At 39.1% G+C, this 20,490-nt stretch overlaps 1 protein-coding gene and 1 long non-coding RNA gene across 2 annotated transcripts in view; one reads left to right on the top strand and one right to left on the bottom strand.

Moving 5' to 3' along the window:
* Window positions 1–20,490, top strand: part of slc12a1 (solute carrier family 12 member 1) — a 34,865-nt gene that overhangs the window by 3,324 nt on the left and 11,051 nt on the right. Inside the window, exons 2-15 of the mRNA XM_087292798.1 lie at window positions 1,524–1,667; window positions 6,027–6,102; window positions 9,106–9,201; window positions 9,826–9,965; window positions 11,982–12,092; window positions 12,592–12,703; window positions 16,072–16,199; window positions 16,279–16,363; window positions 17,156–17,307; window positions 17,488–17,595; window positions 17,812–17,935; window positions 18,022–18,123; window positions 19,792–19,947; window positions 20,189–20,288. Coding sequence (XP_087148924.1) covers window positions 1,524–1,667; window positions 6,027–6,102; window positions 9,106–9,201; window positions 9,826–9,965; window positions 11,982–12,092; window positions 12,592–12,703; window positions 16,072–16,199; window positions 16,279–16,363; window positions 17,156–17,307; window positions 17,488–17,595; window positions 17,812–17,935; window positions 18,022–18,123; window positions 19,792–19,947; window positions 20,189–20,288 — 1,634 coding nt within the window. The remainder of the gene's footprint in view (window positions 1–1,523; window positions 1,668–6,026; window positions 6,103–9,105; window positions 9,202–9,825; window positions 9,966–11,981; window positions 12,093–12,591; window positions 12,704–16,071; window positions 16,200–16,278; window positions 16,364–17,155; window positions 17,308–17,487; window positions 17,596–17,811; window positions 17,936–18,021; window positions 18,124–19,791; window positions 19,948–20,188; window positions 20,289–20,490) is intronic.
* LOC147832699 (uncharacterized) lies at window positions 12,963–16,766 on the bottom strand. The gene is made up of 3 exons (XR_015514673.1): window positions 14,984–16,766; window positions 13,734–13,889; window positions 12,963–13,257 (listed from the first exon to the last, which is right to left on the bottom strand). It is a non-coding gene; the product is annotated as an uncharacterized LOC147832699 (long non-coding RNA).

The raw sequence follows: 20,490 nt of genomic DNA, 5'->3' as shown, positions 1-20,490 counted from the left end.
AAGAGCACAATCTCATTTGCATTTAAAGCGACAGTCACCAAAACACCACAATTAGGACCAAAGCCTGAAAGGGTCAGTTTCAGAGAGCTGGAGAACATCATCTGTGTGCTGTTCTCAGCTCAAACAAACACACACACACACACACCCTAGACACTACACTAAAAAGGGGCAGAATAGGTCTCCTTTAACATAACTCAATCATAATTGCGGGTGTACAGACGACAGCAGTTTGTGGAGCAGATCTGAAGCTAACAGCACCCGCAGATCAATAGCCAGACTAATGAGAAAGCACTCGGTTTATGAGTAACGATCTCCTGCGGCGAGTGTATTGATCTGCTGGCCATAAACACAGTAATTAATGCAAACAAGGGCTAAAAAGTTTGCGCTGATCCAGAAAGCACCCATTCACGCAGTTCTGACGCCCGACTCGAGAAACTTATTCTGCAGAGCATTTCCAAGGAAAAGTCTAGAAGGGATACAGCTGAGGATACTCACACCAATACAGCATCATTTTTGTGACACTGTACAATAATTAATATTTTAACATGACTGTGAGGGTTGGGTTTAGGGTTGAGATAGAGGTAGACTTCAATAAAACACAATTTAATGAGCAACTATGTATTGTAGAATAATATAACCTAGTTGTAGAAAACTACAGTACTGGGTCATTTGTTTATATTACTGTAGTTGTTGTGTTGTTGTGTTATAGCAACTATAGAATCACTACAACAGATCAATTACTATAGTTTTTGTGTTACCATAGCAACTATAGAATCACCACAATGGATCAATTACTATAGTTGTTACCATAGCAACTGTAGAATCACCACAACAGATCAATTACTATAGTTCTTGTGTTACCATAGGAACTATATAATCATCACAACAGATCAATTACTACAATTCTTATTAACATAGCAACTGAAGAATCATCACAACAGATCAATTACTATAGTTGTGTTACCATAGCAACTGTAGAATCCCCACAATAGATGAATTTCTACAGTTCTTGTGTTACCATAGCAACTATACAATCACCACAAAATATCAATTACTACAATTCTTGTTACCATAGAAACTGTAGAATTGTCACAACAAATCAGTTACTATAGTTGTGTTACCATAGCAACAGTAGAATCCCCACAATAGATCAATTTCTACAGTTTTTGTGTTACCATGGCAACTATAAAATCATCACAACAGATCAGTTACTACAGTTCTTGAGTTACCATAGCAACTACAGAATCACCACAACAAAACAATTACAATTCTTGTGTTACCATAGCAACTATAGGATCACCACAACACATCAATTTCGACAGCTGTTACCATAGCAACTGTAGATTCACCACAACAGATCAGTTACTAAAGTTTTTGTAATACCATCGAAACTGTAGAATCACCACAATGGATTAATTGGGGTACCTACTATAATAAACACTGCAGTATTTAGTAAAATGCCTAGATATTTGTGCATAAAGTCTAGCATGTGACTCACCCATAATGGTTTCATTTGTCATCAGAATGGAGGCCTTAACCTTCCCAGTCCGGTGGAGGACAGTGAGGGAGTGGACAGCTCCACGCTGGGCGATGTGGAGTCCGTCACCCCATTGGAGGAGAAGGACACTGGGGGTGTGGTCAAATTTGGCTGGATCAAAGGAGTTCTGGTGAGTTATTCATCATCACTACACGGCTCTGTGCAACACTTGATTGATCTCTGATTGGTCAGTCATCACGCTAAAAATGCTAGATTGATTTAAAGGTCTAAAGTATTTTAGATGTTAGTTTCAGTATGGTAGCTTTATCTATAATCTTGCGCCTCTAAAACACTGACACATGTAGCAGATATAAACCTGATATAAACATCTACAGTCTGTGGTTTGTCCCTTTCGCCTAAATAGATTGAGGATTTCTTTTGCTGCCACATCATACTTCAGTTTCTCATCAAATCTTCTGACCAATCAAATGCTCTCTAGTGTCTGACATGCCCCACCTTCTTCTTCTAATTGGCTGTTTATTTGACCTGCTTCAACTACTCTTACTGGCAGATGCTATTGGCTGATTTTTAAAAAGGGGGAGGAGTTATTAATGTCCCATCTTCATGTTTTTAGATAATTTCAAAATGCACATTTCAAGTCATCTCGAGGGACCTTTATACTCAATGCTGAGTCAAATATGGCCAGATCCTGGAGTTGGGTTAAAAAGTGTCATTTAAATGGAATTGAACATTGGCTATGTCTATATTTGGGTTACATCAACTCAGCACTTTTTGAATGTTACTATATATCCTTTTCTGTCTCTCCACTGCTCTTGGTTTTTTGGCAGCATCTTGCCTCTGAACACTGGGCTGTCATTACCCAACGCTGGGTCAAATATTGGACATCCCCAACAGTTGGGTTAAAAAATGTAATTGATTAGATTATTAGATTAGATTGTACATTACACATGTACAAGTACAAGACAAAGAAATGCAGTTAGGGTCTAACCAGGAGTTATAGAAATACTATGGTGATATTTACAGATGGATATACTATCAACATTATAAACAGGTTGAATACAAAAGAAGTCAGAATTTTACATTTCTTTTTCTTTTTTAAATATTTCCCAAATGATGTTTCTTCTGTAACAGAGGAAATGTTCACAGTATCTCTGATAATATTTTTCCTTCTGGAGAAAGTCTTATTTGTTTTATTTCGGCTAGAAGAAAAGCAGCTTTTAATTGTTTAAACACCATTTTAAGTACAATATTATTAGCTTCTTTAAGCTATATTTTTGTTTCGATAGTCTACAGAACAAACCATCATCATACAATAACTTGCCTGATTACTAGGGGTGTGAACCTACACTGGTCTCACAGTTCGCTTCAGTAACGATTATCATGCCATTGATTTGGTTCAATTCGACTTCTCAGTGCATTGACGAAGAGTTTTTCTCTTCGCAACACAATAATTATTTTATAAATTATAATCTATAAATATATTAATATTTATGTTAGATAAATTAATTTTATGCATTTCCATATATTCTATTTATATTCTTTTTAATTATGTATACTTTTAAAGGAACCCAAAGTTAAATGTGTGTGCGTCTTGATATAATCACATGCTCAACTGCAGTTTTCAATCAGTTAAATGGTTGGAATGATGTGCTGACAATGATTTGACTATATGATCAATAGGATTCTACCAAACACACTGTTTAGCCCAGTGATTAAAGACAATGCTTCATCATCTGTTTGTATGCCTGTAAACTGGACTTGAAGGACTGCCCTTTGAGCAACCAGAATGGAAGCTCTTGTGTTCCTTCTGTATTGTTCCCTTACTGCAAGAACATTACATCTTTCATAATGAATCTTCACGAGTCTTGGAATAATTTTTGATTCTGACAAATTGGCGAGCCAGCCAGGAGTCCAATATCTCTGCAGTGTTCCACGGATTGGAAAAGGCGCCGAAACTGAAAAATCCTCAACAGTCTTCGTTTTAAAAGGAGATTTGGGAATTTAGTGAGGTAAAACCAAGCTGAGGAGCACTGGAGAGTGAAGGACTTTGTGGCCTAAAAAGAGCCAAGACTCAGGTAAGAAACTAATTAATTATTTATTACAAAAATAAAAAAAACTGAAAAATAGAAAAAATAGAAACAGAGAAAAACATATATCTAGCAAACTAGGATTATTATATACGTCTTTTGAATGTTGAAGATGATTATTGATAAATTAGAGTTATGTTTTAAAGAAAATAGTTTCTGTTGGATTCATTATCGAATGACACAGGAAGATTTGAAGCTAGAATAAGGCTTGTTGTTTGATTGAAAATGTGAAAAATATAGAACAGTTCCAAAATCCTGTATCAAGATTAGATAGGAGACACTTGGGAGCGCGATAAGAGAGTTCAAAATCCAGGTCAGTACTGGTCAGGCCCGATGCTACGGGGGGGGGCAAAGGGGGTTATCACAGGTAATCCATAACAGACACAGTGGAGAACACTCGCACCTCAGGCACGCTCGTGTCTGGATCCACAAGTATCGCTTTAACAGCCGAGAGGAGAGGAAAAGTCACCCGACAAACACCCCAGCGGGTCACATGTCCAGAGTGAGAGAGAGAGTGAGAGAGAGAGAGAGAGAGAGAGAGAGAGAGAGAAAGAGAGAGAGAGAGAGAGAGAGAGATAGAGAGAGAGAGATAGAGAGAGATAGAGAGAGAGAGAGAGAGAGATGGAGTTTTACAGCATTTCTCTAGTAGTGTAATAGCGTCTCGTGTGCTGTGTCCCTATAGTGTCAGTGAAAGACTGTCCAACAAACTCACAGCTGAACTGTGCATAATTATCTACCTTTTATGTAGTAGGAGCATTTTATTTAAGCGGTTTTATTTATCGTGGTGCACCAAATAAACAATTAGTTTTGACACCCCTACTAATGACGCTAACCTGCCTAATTACTACTAGGGTAGTGAAGCCTTTACATGTCTCTTTAAGCTGTATAGAAGTGTCTTGAAGAATATCTAGTCTAATATTATTAACTGTCATCATGACAAAGATAAAATAAATCAGTTATTAGAGATGAGTTATTAATACTATTATGATCAGAAATGTGTTGCATTAATCTGCTCTCCGTTACACAGAACCTGGGGAAAAATAAAAAGGGGGTGAATAATTCTGTCTTCAACTGATATGTACAGGCTGCTATTAGAAATCGGAACAAATATGAACAAAATTACAAATGTACTTGTGCAGTTCAAGATGAATTAGTGCAACGATGAATTTTATTTGTGCAGATTTATTTATTTATTTTAATTGTGTAAGTAATAAATGAATAATGCAGTGTTTATGGCGTGTGTAAGTTATGAGTAGACCCACACTGAATATGCGAGCGCAGAATTCTGCAGATGTTTAGCCCATCATTAATTCTGTTTGTTTACTTGAGTAAATGTGTGTAAATCTATACTTATTCAGTTTTTAATTAATTACAGTAAAATTATTGACTAATATGAAAATGTTCATCTGATTTCTGTACAATGCAGTTTGTAAAGTCATATTTTCTGACATTTAGTAGATGTATTATATGAAACTTGCTTTGTTTACCAAATAAACTGGATCTAATTATATTTGCAATTTAAACATTAAATAAAAGTTAAAAGGTATTACTTTTTATTTTACATATTAAGGTTTTAGTTATAATACTCCCAACATAATTCAGCAGATTTTTAACAAAATTCCTCACAGAAATAGCAAAAAAACTTCCGCAGATTAAGTCTGGCCCGGGTTATGAGGAAAGCTTGGGGTCTATGAGGAGGGCGAGTATAAGAGTCAGTGGCGCCAGAGTGGGACGGATTAATTAAAGTATAATTGTTTAAAATGCTCGGTTAGACCATGTTTGAATCAACGCTGTGTAATAATCAGGATAATGTGCATCCAGAGAGTTGCTAGTGCAGAATAAAGCCTTCAGTCTTAGAATAAAGCCGGCCAGGTTCAGCTGCTGCACACGGCTAATGAAGCTTCTCTTACTCAGAGTTTTAGTCTTGTTTCTAGTCCAAATATCTACAGATACTTAAATCAAAAGGGAATTTTATAGACAAGCACAACATATTGTCTTGTTTTAGGAGTTAATGTTTGTTCCTTAAAGCAGGTAAAATATCAATAGGTAAGGAAAATAATCATGTGTCAAATGGAAAATCTGGAGTTTTTCCTTAAAACAAGCAAAATAATGAGCCAATAAGGGAAGGGAAATAATTCTGTCTTTCCTTTTGAGTTAAGACTATTTCGCTGACCACATTGTCAGATTATTTAGCTTGTTTTAAGGAAAAACTCTCTTTATTTTCACTCATTATTTCTGAAATCAAGACTATATGTTTTAATTGTCTAGAAAATGTTTCTTGATTGCAGAATCTGTAGATATTTGGACTGGAAACAAGAGAAAACCTCTCAGAAAGAGATATGAAATACCCCGCGGCTTTATGACGATGATGTGTTATTGAAATAAACGGGTGTTAGTCTGAGCATGTGTGTGTGTGTGTGTGTGTGTGTGTGTGTCTGCAGGTGCGCTGCATGCTGAATATCTGGGGTGTGATGCTCTTCATTCGGCTCTCCTGGGTGTTCGGACAAGCAGGAATCGGTGAGGAGTTTCTCACCCTGACCTTCACAAAACACACACACACACACACACACACACACACACACACACACACGCACACACGCACGCACGAACGCACACACGCACACACACACACACACACACACACACACACACACACACTCACAGCTGCTCATTAACATTTAGCATGGAAAACTCTACACACACTCACATACACGCAAACACACACACACACACACACACACACACACACACACACACACACACACACACACACACACACACACACCTCAAAATTGTAGCCCCTCTTGCAACAGTTGTCAGAGTGACCTTTTCAGTGAGACGCTCTTTAAAGGACATTTAAAGAATCTTTTTCCATGAATGTTAAAGAGTATTTAATTAAAGCCAATACAGGAACGTCTTAACTCAGAATGGGTCTTTCAGACGACTGGAGACTTCTTGGTTTAAGGGACAGTTCACTCAGAAAAAAATGTGCGATTCTCAACCAGTCTTCCCAAAACCACAGTACATCATTCAAAGATCATTCATTTTCCCTGGCCTTAGTCCCTTATTTATCAGAGTTCGCCACAGTAGAATGAACCGCCAACTATTCCAGCATATGTTTTACACAGTGGATGCCCTTCTAGCTGCAACCCAGTATTGGGAAACACCCATACACACTCATTCACACACACAAACTCATACACTACGGCCAGTGTAGTTGATCAGTTCCCCTATAGCGCATGTGTTTGGACTGTGGGGGAAACCGGAGCACCCCGAGGAAACCCACGCCAACACGAGGAGAACATGCAAACTCCACACAGCAACACCAAGTGACCCAGCCGAGACTCAAACCAGCGACCTTCTTGCTGTGAGGCCACAGTGCTAACCACTGAGCCACCATGCCAAAAGACAGTTGATCCTTGTGTTAACTTTGCATAATGTAAGTGCACACCTGGTTGATAATTAGACGTGTGTGTGTGTGTGTGTGTGTGTGTGTGTTTGGTCAGATCACTGAAGGTCACTGCTGGTGTTAATGGAGCGTATCTAATAGTTCTTCAGACGTTTATGTTTCTGTGAAAGTCTCCGAGCTTCAGAGAAGTTGAGTTTCAGTCCGACACCTCCAGCGCATTACAGCTCATCAGAAACTCACTGTACTTTATGAGCTGTGAGTGACTGCAGGCTTTTATTCCTCATTATAGCGCTGAGCAAACACACACACACACACACACACACACACACACACACACACACACACACACACACTCTCTCTCTGAAGTGTGCAGCTGGAGTGTTAATGTGCTGAGCGCTTCATTCTGCACAGGTTTGACTATCAGAGTGAGGAAAATGTCTGAATATAGACAAATCTAATTTTAGAAAACTGTTTATATTTGCAAAACATTTTACAGCATTCACTTTACAAAACCCGCCCAGTGGATTGTGGTGCTCATTTTGATTTGCTTTTCAGTCAACTGTGAGTTTGTGATGCGGTTTTCTCTTCGCACTTCACGCTTCTGCGCGTTTCACTTTGTGGCCCTGATTTGACAAGCAAGCAGAGTCAAGGGAACTTTCTGGAGTAAATCTAGTGCCGTATATATACACTTGCAATATAAAAGACAGTTTTGCAAATAAAAAATAATTGAGCAAAAATAAATAAATGCAAATCTCCAAAAATTTCAAGGCAAAAATAAAATTGAGAAATAAAAATTAAATTTGCAAACAAAAAAATATATAAAATGCAAATAAAAATCAAGCAGTGCAAAAGAACTCAAATATTTCAAATAGTAAAACAACTATATATAAAAACGATACAACTTGGGCGTTTACAGCAGGCCCGGACCTACTGGGCTGTAAGAGCACCTCGGTGATGCTGTGTCTCCAGGTGATGACGTCCCTTAAATGGAGGCAGGCCCAAGCCTGTCGTAAACCCCAAGTTCTATTGAATCTGCCCCCATGTCAAATCAGGGCCACAATGTGAAACCCACAGAAAAGTGCAAATTGAAAACAGCATCACAAACTCACGATTGACTGAAAGGTAAATCAAATTGAGCTTTGCAATTGACTGGACAAGTTTTGTAAAGGCAATAAAAAATGTTTTGCAAAGGTACATATATATATATATATATATATATATATATATATATATATATTTTAATTGCAAATATGTTTGCACTGCTTGATTATTATTTGCAGTTCTTTTTAGTTTGCAAATTAAATTTTATTTCTTAAAACTTAATTTTCGCTTAGCGATTTCTGGAGATTTGCATTTATTTATTCATTTTTGCTCAATACTTTATTTTTTTGTTTGCAAAACTTTCTTTTATTTTGCAAGCATATATGGCCCTATATTGACTCTATAGAATTAAGGCATATGCGACAAAACTTTCTCCTATTTTATAACTATATATGGCCCTAGATTGATTCCATAGTATTGAAAGAACAATTGCATAACGTGCACACTTCCACATTGACGAATAAGGTCAATAGCGCATGTGTTTGGACTGTGGGGGAAACCGGAGCACCCGGAGGAAACCCACACCAACACAGGGAGAACATGCAAACTCCACACAGAAACACCAACTGACCCAGCCGGGACTCAAACTAGTGACCTTCTTGCTGTGAGGCCACAGAGCGACACCACTGAGCCACCGTGCTGCTCTAAACTGCCCCTTTAAGTGATATATTTGTGATATGATGATAATAAATGTGTGTGTGTGTGTGTGTGTGTTTTTGTGACATATCAGGACACAAATCTGTATAATGACATGAGTATGACACAGGTATTACAAAAAAGAGGTAAAATATGGGGACATTGGTGACGTCCTCATTTCTCAAAATGCTTATAAATCCCACAGGATGAGTTTAATCAGAGAGTAAAGCTGCACACTGACTCCTGTGATGGTTGGGGTTAGGGGTGAGGGCAATACATTATACGGTTTGGACTGTATAAAATGAATGGAAGTCTATGTAATCTACCCACTTTTCACAAAAACAAACGTGTGTGTGTGTGTGTGTGTGTTTCAGGTTTGGGGATAGTGGTGGTGTTGTTGAGTATGGTTGTAACCAGCGTCACCTGTCTGTCCATGTCAGCGATCTGCACTAACGGAGTGGTGAGAGGAGGTAAAACACTGTAAATCAGACTCTAGCAGAGCTGTGAGCTTGACAAACCACCTGTAAAAACACACTCTCTCTCTCCATATGCACCAGACACTTTCCTACAACCACTCTCCATATCTCTACAAACACTGTGCATTTCTGAGTGGGCCTCACGCAGTTGAGTGGGCTTGACAAACCACCTGTAGAAAACACTATTCTCTCTCTCTCTCTCCATATGCTCTAGACACTTTCTTATAATCAGTCCATATCTCTAGAAAACAACACTGTGCCTAAATTATAAGTGTGCCTTATGCAGGTGAGTGCCTCATACGACCAGTGTAGTTGATCAGTTCCCCTATAGCGCATGTGTTTGGACTGTGGGGGAAACCGGAGCACCCGGAGGAAACCCACGCCAACACGGGGAGAACATGCAAACTCCACACAGAAACACCAACTGACCCAGCCGAGACTCAAACCAGTGACCTTCGTGTTGTGAGGCCACAGTGCTAACCCCTGAGCCACCGTGCCGCCTGTTCATGTTTATGATTGAGTTTATTAATGTAGCACCACTGTATGTCCACACATGTAATGACATTAAAGCTCAACTTATCTTGATTCTGGGCTGACAGGAGTGTGTTTGTGGTGCAGGAGGAGCGTATTACCTCATCTCCCGCAGTCTGGGTCCGGAGTTCGGCGGCTCCATTGGTCTGATCTTCGCCTTCGCCAATGCTGTGGCCGTGGCCATGTATGTTGTGGGATTCGCTGAAACTGTGGTGGAGCTTCTCAAGGTACAAACGTCTGAACGCACAAAATAAAATCTTAGTGCTATTTGGTCAGAGGGGAACATGTTGCACATAAAGATCCACATTTCACAGCCACATCACCCTGCAGCCCAAGACTGGTCCCTCACTGAAGCTAAGCAGGCCTGTGCTTGGTCAGTACCTGGATGGGAGACTACTTGGGAACACAAGGTTGCTGTTGGAAGTGGTGTTAGTGAGGCCAGCAGGGGGCGCTCAACCTGTGGTCTGCGTGAGTCCTAATGCCCTAGTGCAGTGGTTCTCAAACTTTTTTCATCAAGTACCACCTCAGAAAAAAATTGTCTCTCCAAGTACCACCAAAATGAGCAGTATTGAAAAACAGTAGCGTTGTTGGCTCAGTAAAACGGCTACAACTCTGCTCAGTTAAAAAACGTGGCAGATTACCTCAGAAATATAGGCTATATGTCATATATGGCATATTATATACATCATTTTTGATAAATTTTGAAATATATGTAGCATGTACATGACATATTTCATTCCTCCGCGTACCACTAGAAGGAAGCCCGCGTACCAAGTGGTACACGTACCACAGTTTGAGAACCACTGCCCTAGTGTAGTGAAGGAGACTCTATACTGTCAGTGGGCGCCGTCTTTCGGATGAGACGTTAAACTGAGGTTCTGACTCTCTGTGGTCATTAATAACCCCATGGCACTTCTGGTGAAAGAGCAGGGGTGTAGATCCGGTGTCCTGGCCAAAGTCCCTCAATTAGCCTTTACAATCATGGCCTCCCAATCATCCCCATCCACTGAATTGTCTCCATCACTGTCTCTCCACTCCACCTATAGCTGGTGTGTGGTGAAGCATGGTGCTGCTGTCCTGTGTCTGCCGGAGCATCATCCAAGTGGAGCTGCACACTGGTGGTGGTGTGGAGAGACCCCCCCCCCCCCCCCCCTCATGATTGTGAAGTACTTTGGGTGTATGGTTGTACACGATAAATGCACTATATAAATACACATTACATTACACATTTGGGATTTATCAAAGCCATTTGGGGTCTGTTGAAATGTTTAGATGTCTTTTATTCCAGCAGACCAACAATTAACAAACTTGTTTAACCATAAAAAGGCAAAACAACACATTGGAAAGTTGTGAAATGCAATGCAGACATGTGTATAGAACATTGTTATTGTTGATGTATGTATTGATTTTTAAAGGATGCATTACACTGCAAAAATGCCTTTCTTACTTCTGTTTTGTTTCAAGTTCAAATATCTAAAACTCTTAAATCAAGGAGAATTTTCTAGACTAGTAAAAATGTCTTGTTTTCAGAAATAATGAGTCCAAATGAAGAGAGTTTTCCCTCAAAACAAGCAAAATAATCTGACAATGGGGGAAGAAAAACAAACTAGTTTTCGTTTTGACAATATTATTTTGCGTACCCCATTGGCAGATCATTTGACCTGTTTTAAGGACAAACTCGTTTAATTTTGACTTTGTGAAAATACTTTTTTTTTCTTTTCTAGAAAATGCTTCTTGATTTAAGAGTTTGTAGATATTTGAACTAAAACAAGACAAAATCTCAATGTAAGAAAAGCATTTTGGGCACGCTTATACACAATTTAAAATGAATGAATAAATAATAACATAAAGTTCAATACACATCTGTACATTGTATTTCACAACTTTTCTTCTTTTGTCTTTTGATGGTTAAATAGGTTCGTTAATTGATCAATCAATCAATCAATCAATCAATCAATCAATCAATCAATCAATCAATCAATCAATCAATCTTTTTCTATAAAGCACTTTAAAATCACCTAAAGTGATCCCAAGTGCTGTACACAAGACTAAAACTCATCAGGACATAAACTACATAAAATAATCAAGCAAAATGTCAATGGGTGTCAAAGGCCAAAGAGACAGTAAAATGGGTTTGACGATCTCAAATGTGCATTTTAATGTGCAACAATTTCCCATCTGACCATGAAATGATTAATCAGATTATTTGTGCCAGTGTAAAACATCTTGGTACTTATATTTAGGACAGTAACGCCCTCATCGTGGATCCCACAAATGATATCCGGATCATCGGCTGCATCACGGTGGTGCTGCTGATGGGCATCACTGTGGCTGGGATGGAGTGGGAGGCAAAGGTAAACACAGGCATGCTGGGATTGAGTGTGTGACGGTAGCAGTGGGAGAGAAAACTGAATCGAATTCGCTATTCTGAATCGATTCTCAAACGTTCAGAATTGATTCTTTATTCAATTCAGATAGTGTAAGCTGGCGCGGGCGTGAGCTAGAAACAAAATAGTGAAAAGCATTTACATGCGCATGTGCATACACAGAAAAAAAAAAATCTTCTTGTTTCTAGTCCAAATATCCAGACATTTTTCAATCAAGAAGCATTTTCTAGACAAGCAAAACATATTGTCTTGTTTCCAGAAAAAAATATGTATAAATGAAGTAAGTTTTTCCCCTTAAATAAGCAAAATATCAATGGGGTAAGTGAAATAATCTTACGCCAAAAAGAAAAACAAGCTCATTTATCTGCTGCCTCTTCTGAAAGCTGGTGTAATGTGAGTAAAGGTGTAGTTTTCACAGTCAGGCTGTGATGATAATCTATAGTCACTGTAACTCATCTCTCCGCAGGCTCAGGTGGCTCTGCTGGTCATCCTGCTGGTGGCCATTGCTAATGTGTTTGTGGGAACAGTGATTCCCTCCACACAAGACAAACGCTCCAAAGGCTTCTTCAACTATCACGGTGAGGAACCACACACAGACACTTCTCAACTCAACGAGCAGCTTTTCATTAAAACAAGCTAAATAATCTGCCAATGGGGTAAGCTAAATAATCTCATTAGAGTAATAATCTCAACTATTTAATCATTATTTAACTATAAAACATTACAGCATTCATACCACAATTCTAGTTTTTTCCTGTTCGATATATTCAGTTGAAGTCAGAATTATTCGCCACCTTTGAATTTTTTTCCTCTAGTAAATATTTCCCAAATGGTGTTGAACATATTCAGGAAATGTTGACAGTATGTCTGATAATATTTGTTCTTCTGGAGAAAGTCTGATTTGTTTTATTTCAGCAAGAATAAAAGCAGTTTTTAATTGTTTAAACACCATTTTAAGCTCAATATTATTACCCCTTTTAAGCTTTATTTTTTCTTGATAGTCTCCAGAACAAACCATCATCATACAATAACTTGCCTAATTACCCCAACCTGCCTAATTACCCTAATTACCCTAGTGAAGCCTTTAAATGTGACTTTAAGCTGTATAGAAGTGTCTTGAAGAATATCTAGTCTAATATTGTCACATTCACCAGCGATCTCTAACCACCAGAGGTCGCTGGAAAACATTCTCACTCACAGAACTACAAATGTGCTTGTAAATGGACTTCAACTTCATACATGCTCTTCGCCCACACACCTGCTTCCTCATTTAGACTGATTGCACTCGAACCACCTGAGGATTGAAAAAGACTGATAACACACACTATTTAAGCCACACATTCACCCCTTCAGTTTGCAGAGTCGTGTTATCTGTACTAGTAACACTACAACGTGTTCTCCTTGTCTTGTTGTCCTGTTTATTGACCTTAGCCTTGTTTTGTCTTAGTCTGCCGCCTGCCTTACGACCTCCCGCCTGTTATAGGACTATGATTCTGGACTGTCTCAATATACCTGTTTACACCTGTATTGACCATTGCTTGCCTGACTACACTTAAACCTGTATTTGGATCCTACCTTCTGTTGTCAGTGTCACTCCATGGTGGTTACAAATATTATTTACTGTCATCATGACAAAAAGAAAATAAATCAGGTATTAGAGATGAGTTTCTAACACTATTATGATTAGAAATGTGTTGGAGAAATCTGCTCTGCATTACACAGAAATTGGGGACAAATAAACAGGGGGGCGAATAATTCAGGGGGCTAATAATTCTGACTTCAGGGGTCCGTTCTTCGTACGTGGATTACTCAGTTAGCTGGATTTGGATATTGACGATTTGACACGATCCTGGATCATTTCGTTCTTCAAAGCTAATCCGAGAGTTGTTGTCATAGCAACAGTTCTGCTAGGTCAAACTTGATCGGGAGCAGGTTCAATTCATATAAACAGGATTAGATCGGGTCAGTTCAAGCAAAGATAATACAGAAAGTATGTTCTGAATTCTGATATTTTCTTACAGTAGTGGTTATATACACTTGGGAAAATGGTACATATTTTTTAACTATATATATAAAGTTATAGTCATTAATACAATAAATAAAGTTATACATATTAATAAAACTTATGCAATCTGCACCATCGAAATGAAAGTACAAAGACTGCCACCTGCTGGTGCAAAGAGAAAACTTATTGATATGAACTTTTTAGATCGCTTTAGTACAAATTGTGTATAATAGAAATGCAGAATATGTGACTTTTTTTTTAAAGCAATAATACATTAATACAGTCATAAACATGTTTTGACAGTTAATATGAGGGTGATTTGATGCTTCACAAAAGTTGCAGACGCCTTTACCAATATGAAAATGCTTTTGTAAACAGCCAGTTATTCTTTACACCGATTAAAAAACGGCTACTATAATATAGAAAATCTTTTCTAAATGTAGAACTAAATACACTGATATGCATTGAAATACATGATGAATACACTTGTCTTGACAAATGAAAGTGTAAAGCAGCTCACAACAAATGTGGAAGGTTATTGCGTGTCATATTTCAGAAACCGTTTACTGCTAATTTGATGTAATTTTGCTCACATGGATAATTGAATATTAATCAGATGATGTCATTACGCTGATGTGCCGTCAGCCAATTATGGCATTGCTGATCATGATTTCGAGGATGGATAGATCTGTCCTTCACAACACACACAGATCTCAGATCAGTTTATCCAGACATTCTAATCTGATTCGCGAACTTGTTTGAAGAACCAAATTAGCCAGAGATCAGTTATCAAGATTAAAAGATCCAGGATCTGCCAAATCATCTTAGATCATTTAAGCGAGGTACGAAGAACGGATCCCAGCTGTATGGCATGCCCAATATAAATAAAGCTGATTTTAACAGGAATTTCCGCAACACTGTTACTTTCAGCGTCTCATTTAGGTTTATTAATTATATCGCTGAACTTTAGTAATAAATAGTTTTAAAATGCTGTGCTTCCCACCTGCTTTATTCAGCTGTATTGACTTTTGGCACTTCTAGAGCGCTGATGAGAAGATGACGGATGTTTACTGTAACGGAAACGAAATGGCCTTAAACACCCAGCAAGCACAAGACATCAACATGATGTCAGACTGACGTTGTACCCCAATGTTGTCGGGACGTTACATATTGTTTGCTATTTACTATGCTCTTCTACGTAAAGCTGCTTTCACACAATTTACATTGTAAAAGCGCTGTACAAATAAAGGTGAATTAAATTTAAATGAAAATCGGGTTGACATCAGAACTCAATGTCAGACCAATGTCAACGTCCAACCAAAAACCAACCAAGTATCAACGTCGAATGATGTCACAGCTTGAAGTTGTGTGGACGTTACCACCATGACGTCTATCAGATGTTGGATTTTGGTTAATACCTGAATGAATAAATATTGACGTCAATATGACGTTGGTTTAAGATGTTGGCTCGACATTGGATTTTGGTCACTTTTTAACAACCTAAAATCGACCAAATATTAACGTTATTTAACGTTGTTATTAGACATCAAAATAACGTTGTCTTTAGACGCTGGCTAGACATTGAATTTTGGTCGCTTGACATCACAGCCTAAATCTAACCTAATATTAATGTCTTATGATGTTGTGTGTCTGCTGGACAATAACTACATGCACTACAGAATGTTACGTTTACACACACACACAAACTACATGTAAATTCATCAACTTTATACAACGTAATACTCACCACTCACTACTCACGAATATGAGTATGCTTTTTCAGTGCCACTGCTGATAATCTAAGGAGAATTAGTTGCAATGTAACTTAAATTCAACAAACAGACCATCAAAATAAAGTGTGACCCTATATTCATACAAACGATTACTTTATAGCACAAACTGAATCAGAAGTCACGCCACTGTCATCTCTGTCTACAACAGAATCCATTGCAAAGGAGAACTTCATACCGGACTTCCGGGACGGAGAGACCTTCTTCTCTGTTTTCGCCATCTTCTTCCCTGCGGCCACTGGGATCCTGGCTGGAGCCAACATCTCTGGAGATCTGAGGGTGAGAGCGAGTGTGTGATGCAGTAATAATCTGACATGACTGCAGCTAAATCATCATCTTCCCGTCTCTGGTTCTCCAGGATCCTCAAGGAGCTCTGCCTAAAGGGACTCTGCTGGCCATCTTCATCACCGGGGTCACCTACCTGGGCATCGCACTGGTCGTCTGTAAGTCCTGAACACACACACTCAATGGGAATAGCAGGAGATGGAAGCGCAATAAACTGTGGGGGAGGCGTCACGGTGGCACAGTGGGTAGCACAATCGCCTCACAGCAAGAATATCACTAGTTCGAGCCTTAGCTGGGTCAGTTGGTGTTTTTCTGTGGAGTTTGCATTTTCTCCCCATGTTGGCGTGGGTTTCCTCCGGGTGCTCCGGTTTCCCCCACAGTCCAAACACATGCGCTATAGGGGAACTGATCAACTAAATGGCAGTAGTGTATGAGTGTGAATGAGTGTGTATGGGTGTTTCCCAGTGATGGGTTGCAGCTGGAAGAGCATCCGCTGCAAAAAACATATGCTGGATAAGATGGTGGTTCATTCCACTGTGGCGACCCCTGATTAATAAGCCGAAAACAAAATGAATGAAAGAATAAACTGTGTGGGAGCAAACATTACACCCATGTGCATCATAATGCTCGCCTTGTTTACTATTGGTTGCTAGGTTACCAATACTACAGTCAGCCACTCTAATAGTGCGTTCACACCAGACGTTGATGAAGTATCAATCGAGAGTGATTTACATGTTAGCTCAAAGCAAAGATGCGAATAGACATCTATTAATAGCCACACCCTCCAACCATTAGTTTGCCATGACTGAAAGATAAAAGGCGGAGCTAAAAACTAAAACCGCGCCCCTTCTCAATGTTCTACTTCAGTTGTAAATACATCATGACACTAGAAGTCAGCAGAAACTTCTCTTCACACAGACTCTAACAGAGCGACTGCTGTTTTTCCGCAGCGGTCACAGTCGTCCGAGATGCGACGGGAAACAGAAACGACACCATTCAAGCCGGTGCGAGCTGCAACTTCTCCTCTGCCTGTGATTTCGGCTATGATTTCTCCATCTGCCAGACCACCAAATGTAACTACGGCCTCATGAACAACTTCCAGGTGGGAGAAATCAGACATGCAGGGTCTTTTGAGGTTTTATATGTACTGTATGTGTGTCTGAGCATGTTTATGAATGTCACTGGTGTGTGTTTGTATATATTAGTGTGTGTTGTTGAATATCATTGGTGTGTGTGTGAGTTTGTGTGGGTCTATGAATATTATTGGTGTGTGTTTGTGCAGGTAATGACTCTGGTGTCTGGATTCGGACCTCTCATCACTGCAGGAACGTTTTCGGCTACGCTCTCCTCAGCTCTGGCGTCTCTAGTGAGCGCGCCCAAAGTCTTCCAGGTCAGAGTTTTCAGCCACATCCAAACTAATATGTTCATTTATCATGCAAAATCAACGTTTGAAAGCTGTTTAGACAGAAGTGGGTGTAGGTATAGTGCGTCCACAGTTATATCGGACCGATAGAAACACAACAAGATTTTTTTTCTTTTATTTGCATGCATTTGTACTCTTTGCATGCATAATAATCAGTATTTTATTATCAATTTGTACTTTCAGGCTCTGTGCAAAGACAACATCTACAAGGCGCTCAAGTTCTTTGCCAAAGGTCACGGGAAAAACAACGAGCCGATCCGAGGATACGTCCTGACCTTCATCATCGCCGTAGCCTTCATCCTCATCGGTGAATATAACTGTGATTAGTATAATAGTGACTGTGTGATTAATGTGATGGAGCTGATGGTGTAACGGCGATTGGTTCTGTTTCAGCTCAGCTCAACACCATCGCCCCCATCATCTCCAACTTCTTTCTGGCCTCGTACGCCCTCATCAACTACTCCTGCTTCCACGCCTCCTACGCCAAATCCCCAGGTCTGTCTCACTTTATGGTACAGGTGCACACAAACACACGAGTGGCGTCATTTAACAAAATAATATTACTGGGATACTGAACTTAAGTACTGTTTGCGAGTACATGTACTTTACTATAACAATTGCTATAGCTGCTGTGTTGCCATAGCAACTGTAGAACCACCACAACAGATCAGTTACTATGGTTGGTGTTACCATAGCAACTGTAGAATCACCACAGCATATAAATTACTATAATTGTGTTACCATAGCAACTGTAGAATCACCATAAAAGATCAAATACTAAAGTTGTTGTGTTGACATAGCAACTGTAGAACCACCACAACAGATCAGTTACTATAGTTGTTGTGTTGCCATAGCAACTGTAATCACCACAACAGATCATTACTGTGTTTGTTGTGTTGCCATAGCAACTGTAGAACCACCACAACAGATCAGTTACTATATTTGTTGTGTTGCCATAGCAACTGTAGAACCACCACAACAGATCAGTTACTATAGTTGTTGTGTTGCCATAGCAACTGTAGAACCACCACAACAGATCAATTACTATAGTTGTTGTGTTGCAATAGCAACTGTAGAATCACCACAACAGATCAGTTACTATAGTTGTTGTGTTGCCATAGCAACTGTAGAACCACCACAACAGATCAGTTACTAAAGTTGTTGTGTTGCCATAGCAACTGTAGAATCACCACAACAGATCAGTTACTATAGTTGTTGTGTTGCCATAGCAACTGTAGAACCACCACAATAGATCAGTTACTATAGTTGTTGTGTTGCCATAGCAACTGTAGAACCACCACAACAGATCAATTACTATAGTTGTTGTGTTGCCATAGCAACTGTAGAACCACAACAGATCAGTTACTAAAGTTGTTGTGTTGCCATAGCAACTGTAGAATCACCACAACAGATCAGTTACTATAGTTGTTGTGTTGCCATAGCAACTGTAGAATCACCACAACAGATCAGTTACTATAGTTGTTGTGTTGCCATAGCAACTGTAGAATCACCACAACAGATCAATTACTGTAGTTGTTGTGTTGCCATAGCAACTGTAGAATCACCACAACAGATCAGTTACTATAGTTGTTGTGTTGCCATAGCAACTGTTGAACCACAACAGATCAGTTACTAAAGTTGTTGTGTTGCCATAGCAACTGTAGAATCACCACAACAGATCAGTTACTATAGTTGTTGTGTTGCCATAGCAACTGTAGAATCACCACAACAGATCAGTTACTATAGTTGTTGTGTTGCCATAGCAACTGTAGAATCACCACAACAGATCAATAAATATAGTTTTACTTTGTTGCAACTATAGAATCACAAATATAACAATTATAAAACAGTTTAACAGAACTATTTGCAATGTATGTAAGACATTTTAAGTTATTAGGTATTTTAAGGCATTTAAGGACAAAGAAATACATTTTTAATGCACTTTCATAATTTTTTTGTAAAAACGCACCTAAGTACAGCTGTAAGTGCATAAGTTATTGTGCTTTAACTCTTTACACCTTTAGATTTCCATTCCAATAAATAGTCTTTTAATTCTCTTTTCTCCATATTCTGTATGTTAGGCTGCTTTGTCACAATCTACATTGTAAACAGCTCTATAGAAATACCACTGTACTAAGGTGTGTAAACTGTGTGTGTGTGCAGGCTGGAGGCCGGCGTATAAATACTACAACATGTGGCTGTCTCTGTTTGGAGCCGTGCTCTGCTGTGCTGTGATGTTTGTTATTAACTGGTGGGCCGCGCTGCTCACATACGGCATCGAGTTCTTCCTCTACATCTACGTCACCGTCAAGAAACCAGGTAAAAATGCAGATTATGTATATTAGGACCTGCAGATGCCCTGATGTGATGCGGAAATATAAATAAATAATAAATAAATAAAGCAAAACTACAGCTTTTCTTACTGAGAGTTTTTGTTGTGTTTCTCGTCCAAATATCTCAAAATTCTTAAGTCAAGAATCATTTTCTGTACAAGCAAAACATGCATGTACAGTGATGTACAGATGTGCTGCTCACTCTGCTCTGCTCTGCGTCTCCTCAGATGTGAACTGGGGATCTTCAACTCAAGCCGTGACGTTTATAAACGCAGTGAACAACGCTCTGATTCTATCTGGAGTAGACGACCACATCAAGAACTTCAGGTACCCACACACACACACACACACACACACACACACACACACACACACACACACACACACACACACACACACACACACACACATTTGATTAATTTATTTGGAATGACTAATACTAATTAAAGCAACACAGCATCTTAATAATCATAAAGAGCCCATTATGTTTCACAGTACAAGTCAAAATCATTGAGTTTCTTTTGCGTGA

Source organism: Danio rerio, chromosome 18 (genome assembly GCF_052040795.2).
Source record: "Danio rerio strain M-AB ecotype USA chromosome 18, GRCz13ab, whole genome shotgun sequence".
NCBI classification, from domain to species: Eukaryota; Metazoa; Chordata; class Actinopteri; order Cypriniformes; family Danionidae; genus Danio; species Danio rerio.
The sequence above is the reverse complement of the archived record's forward strand: the minus strand, read 5'-3'. Positions and strand labels throughout refer to the sequence as shown.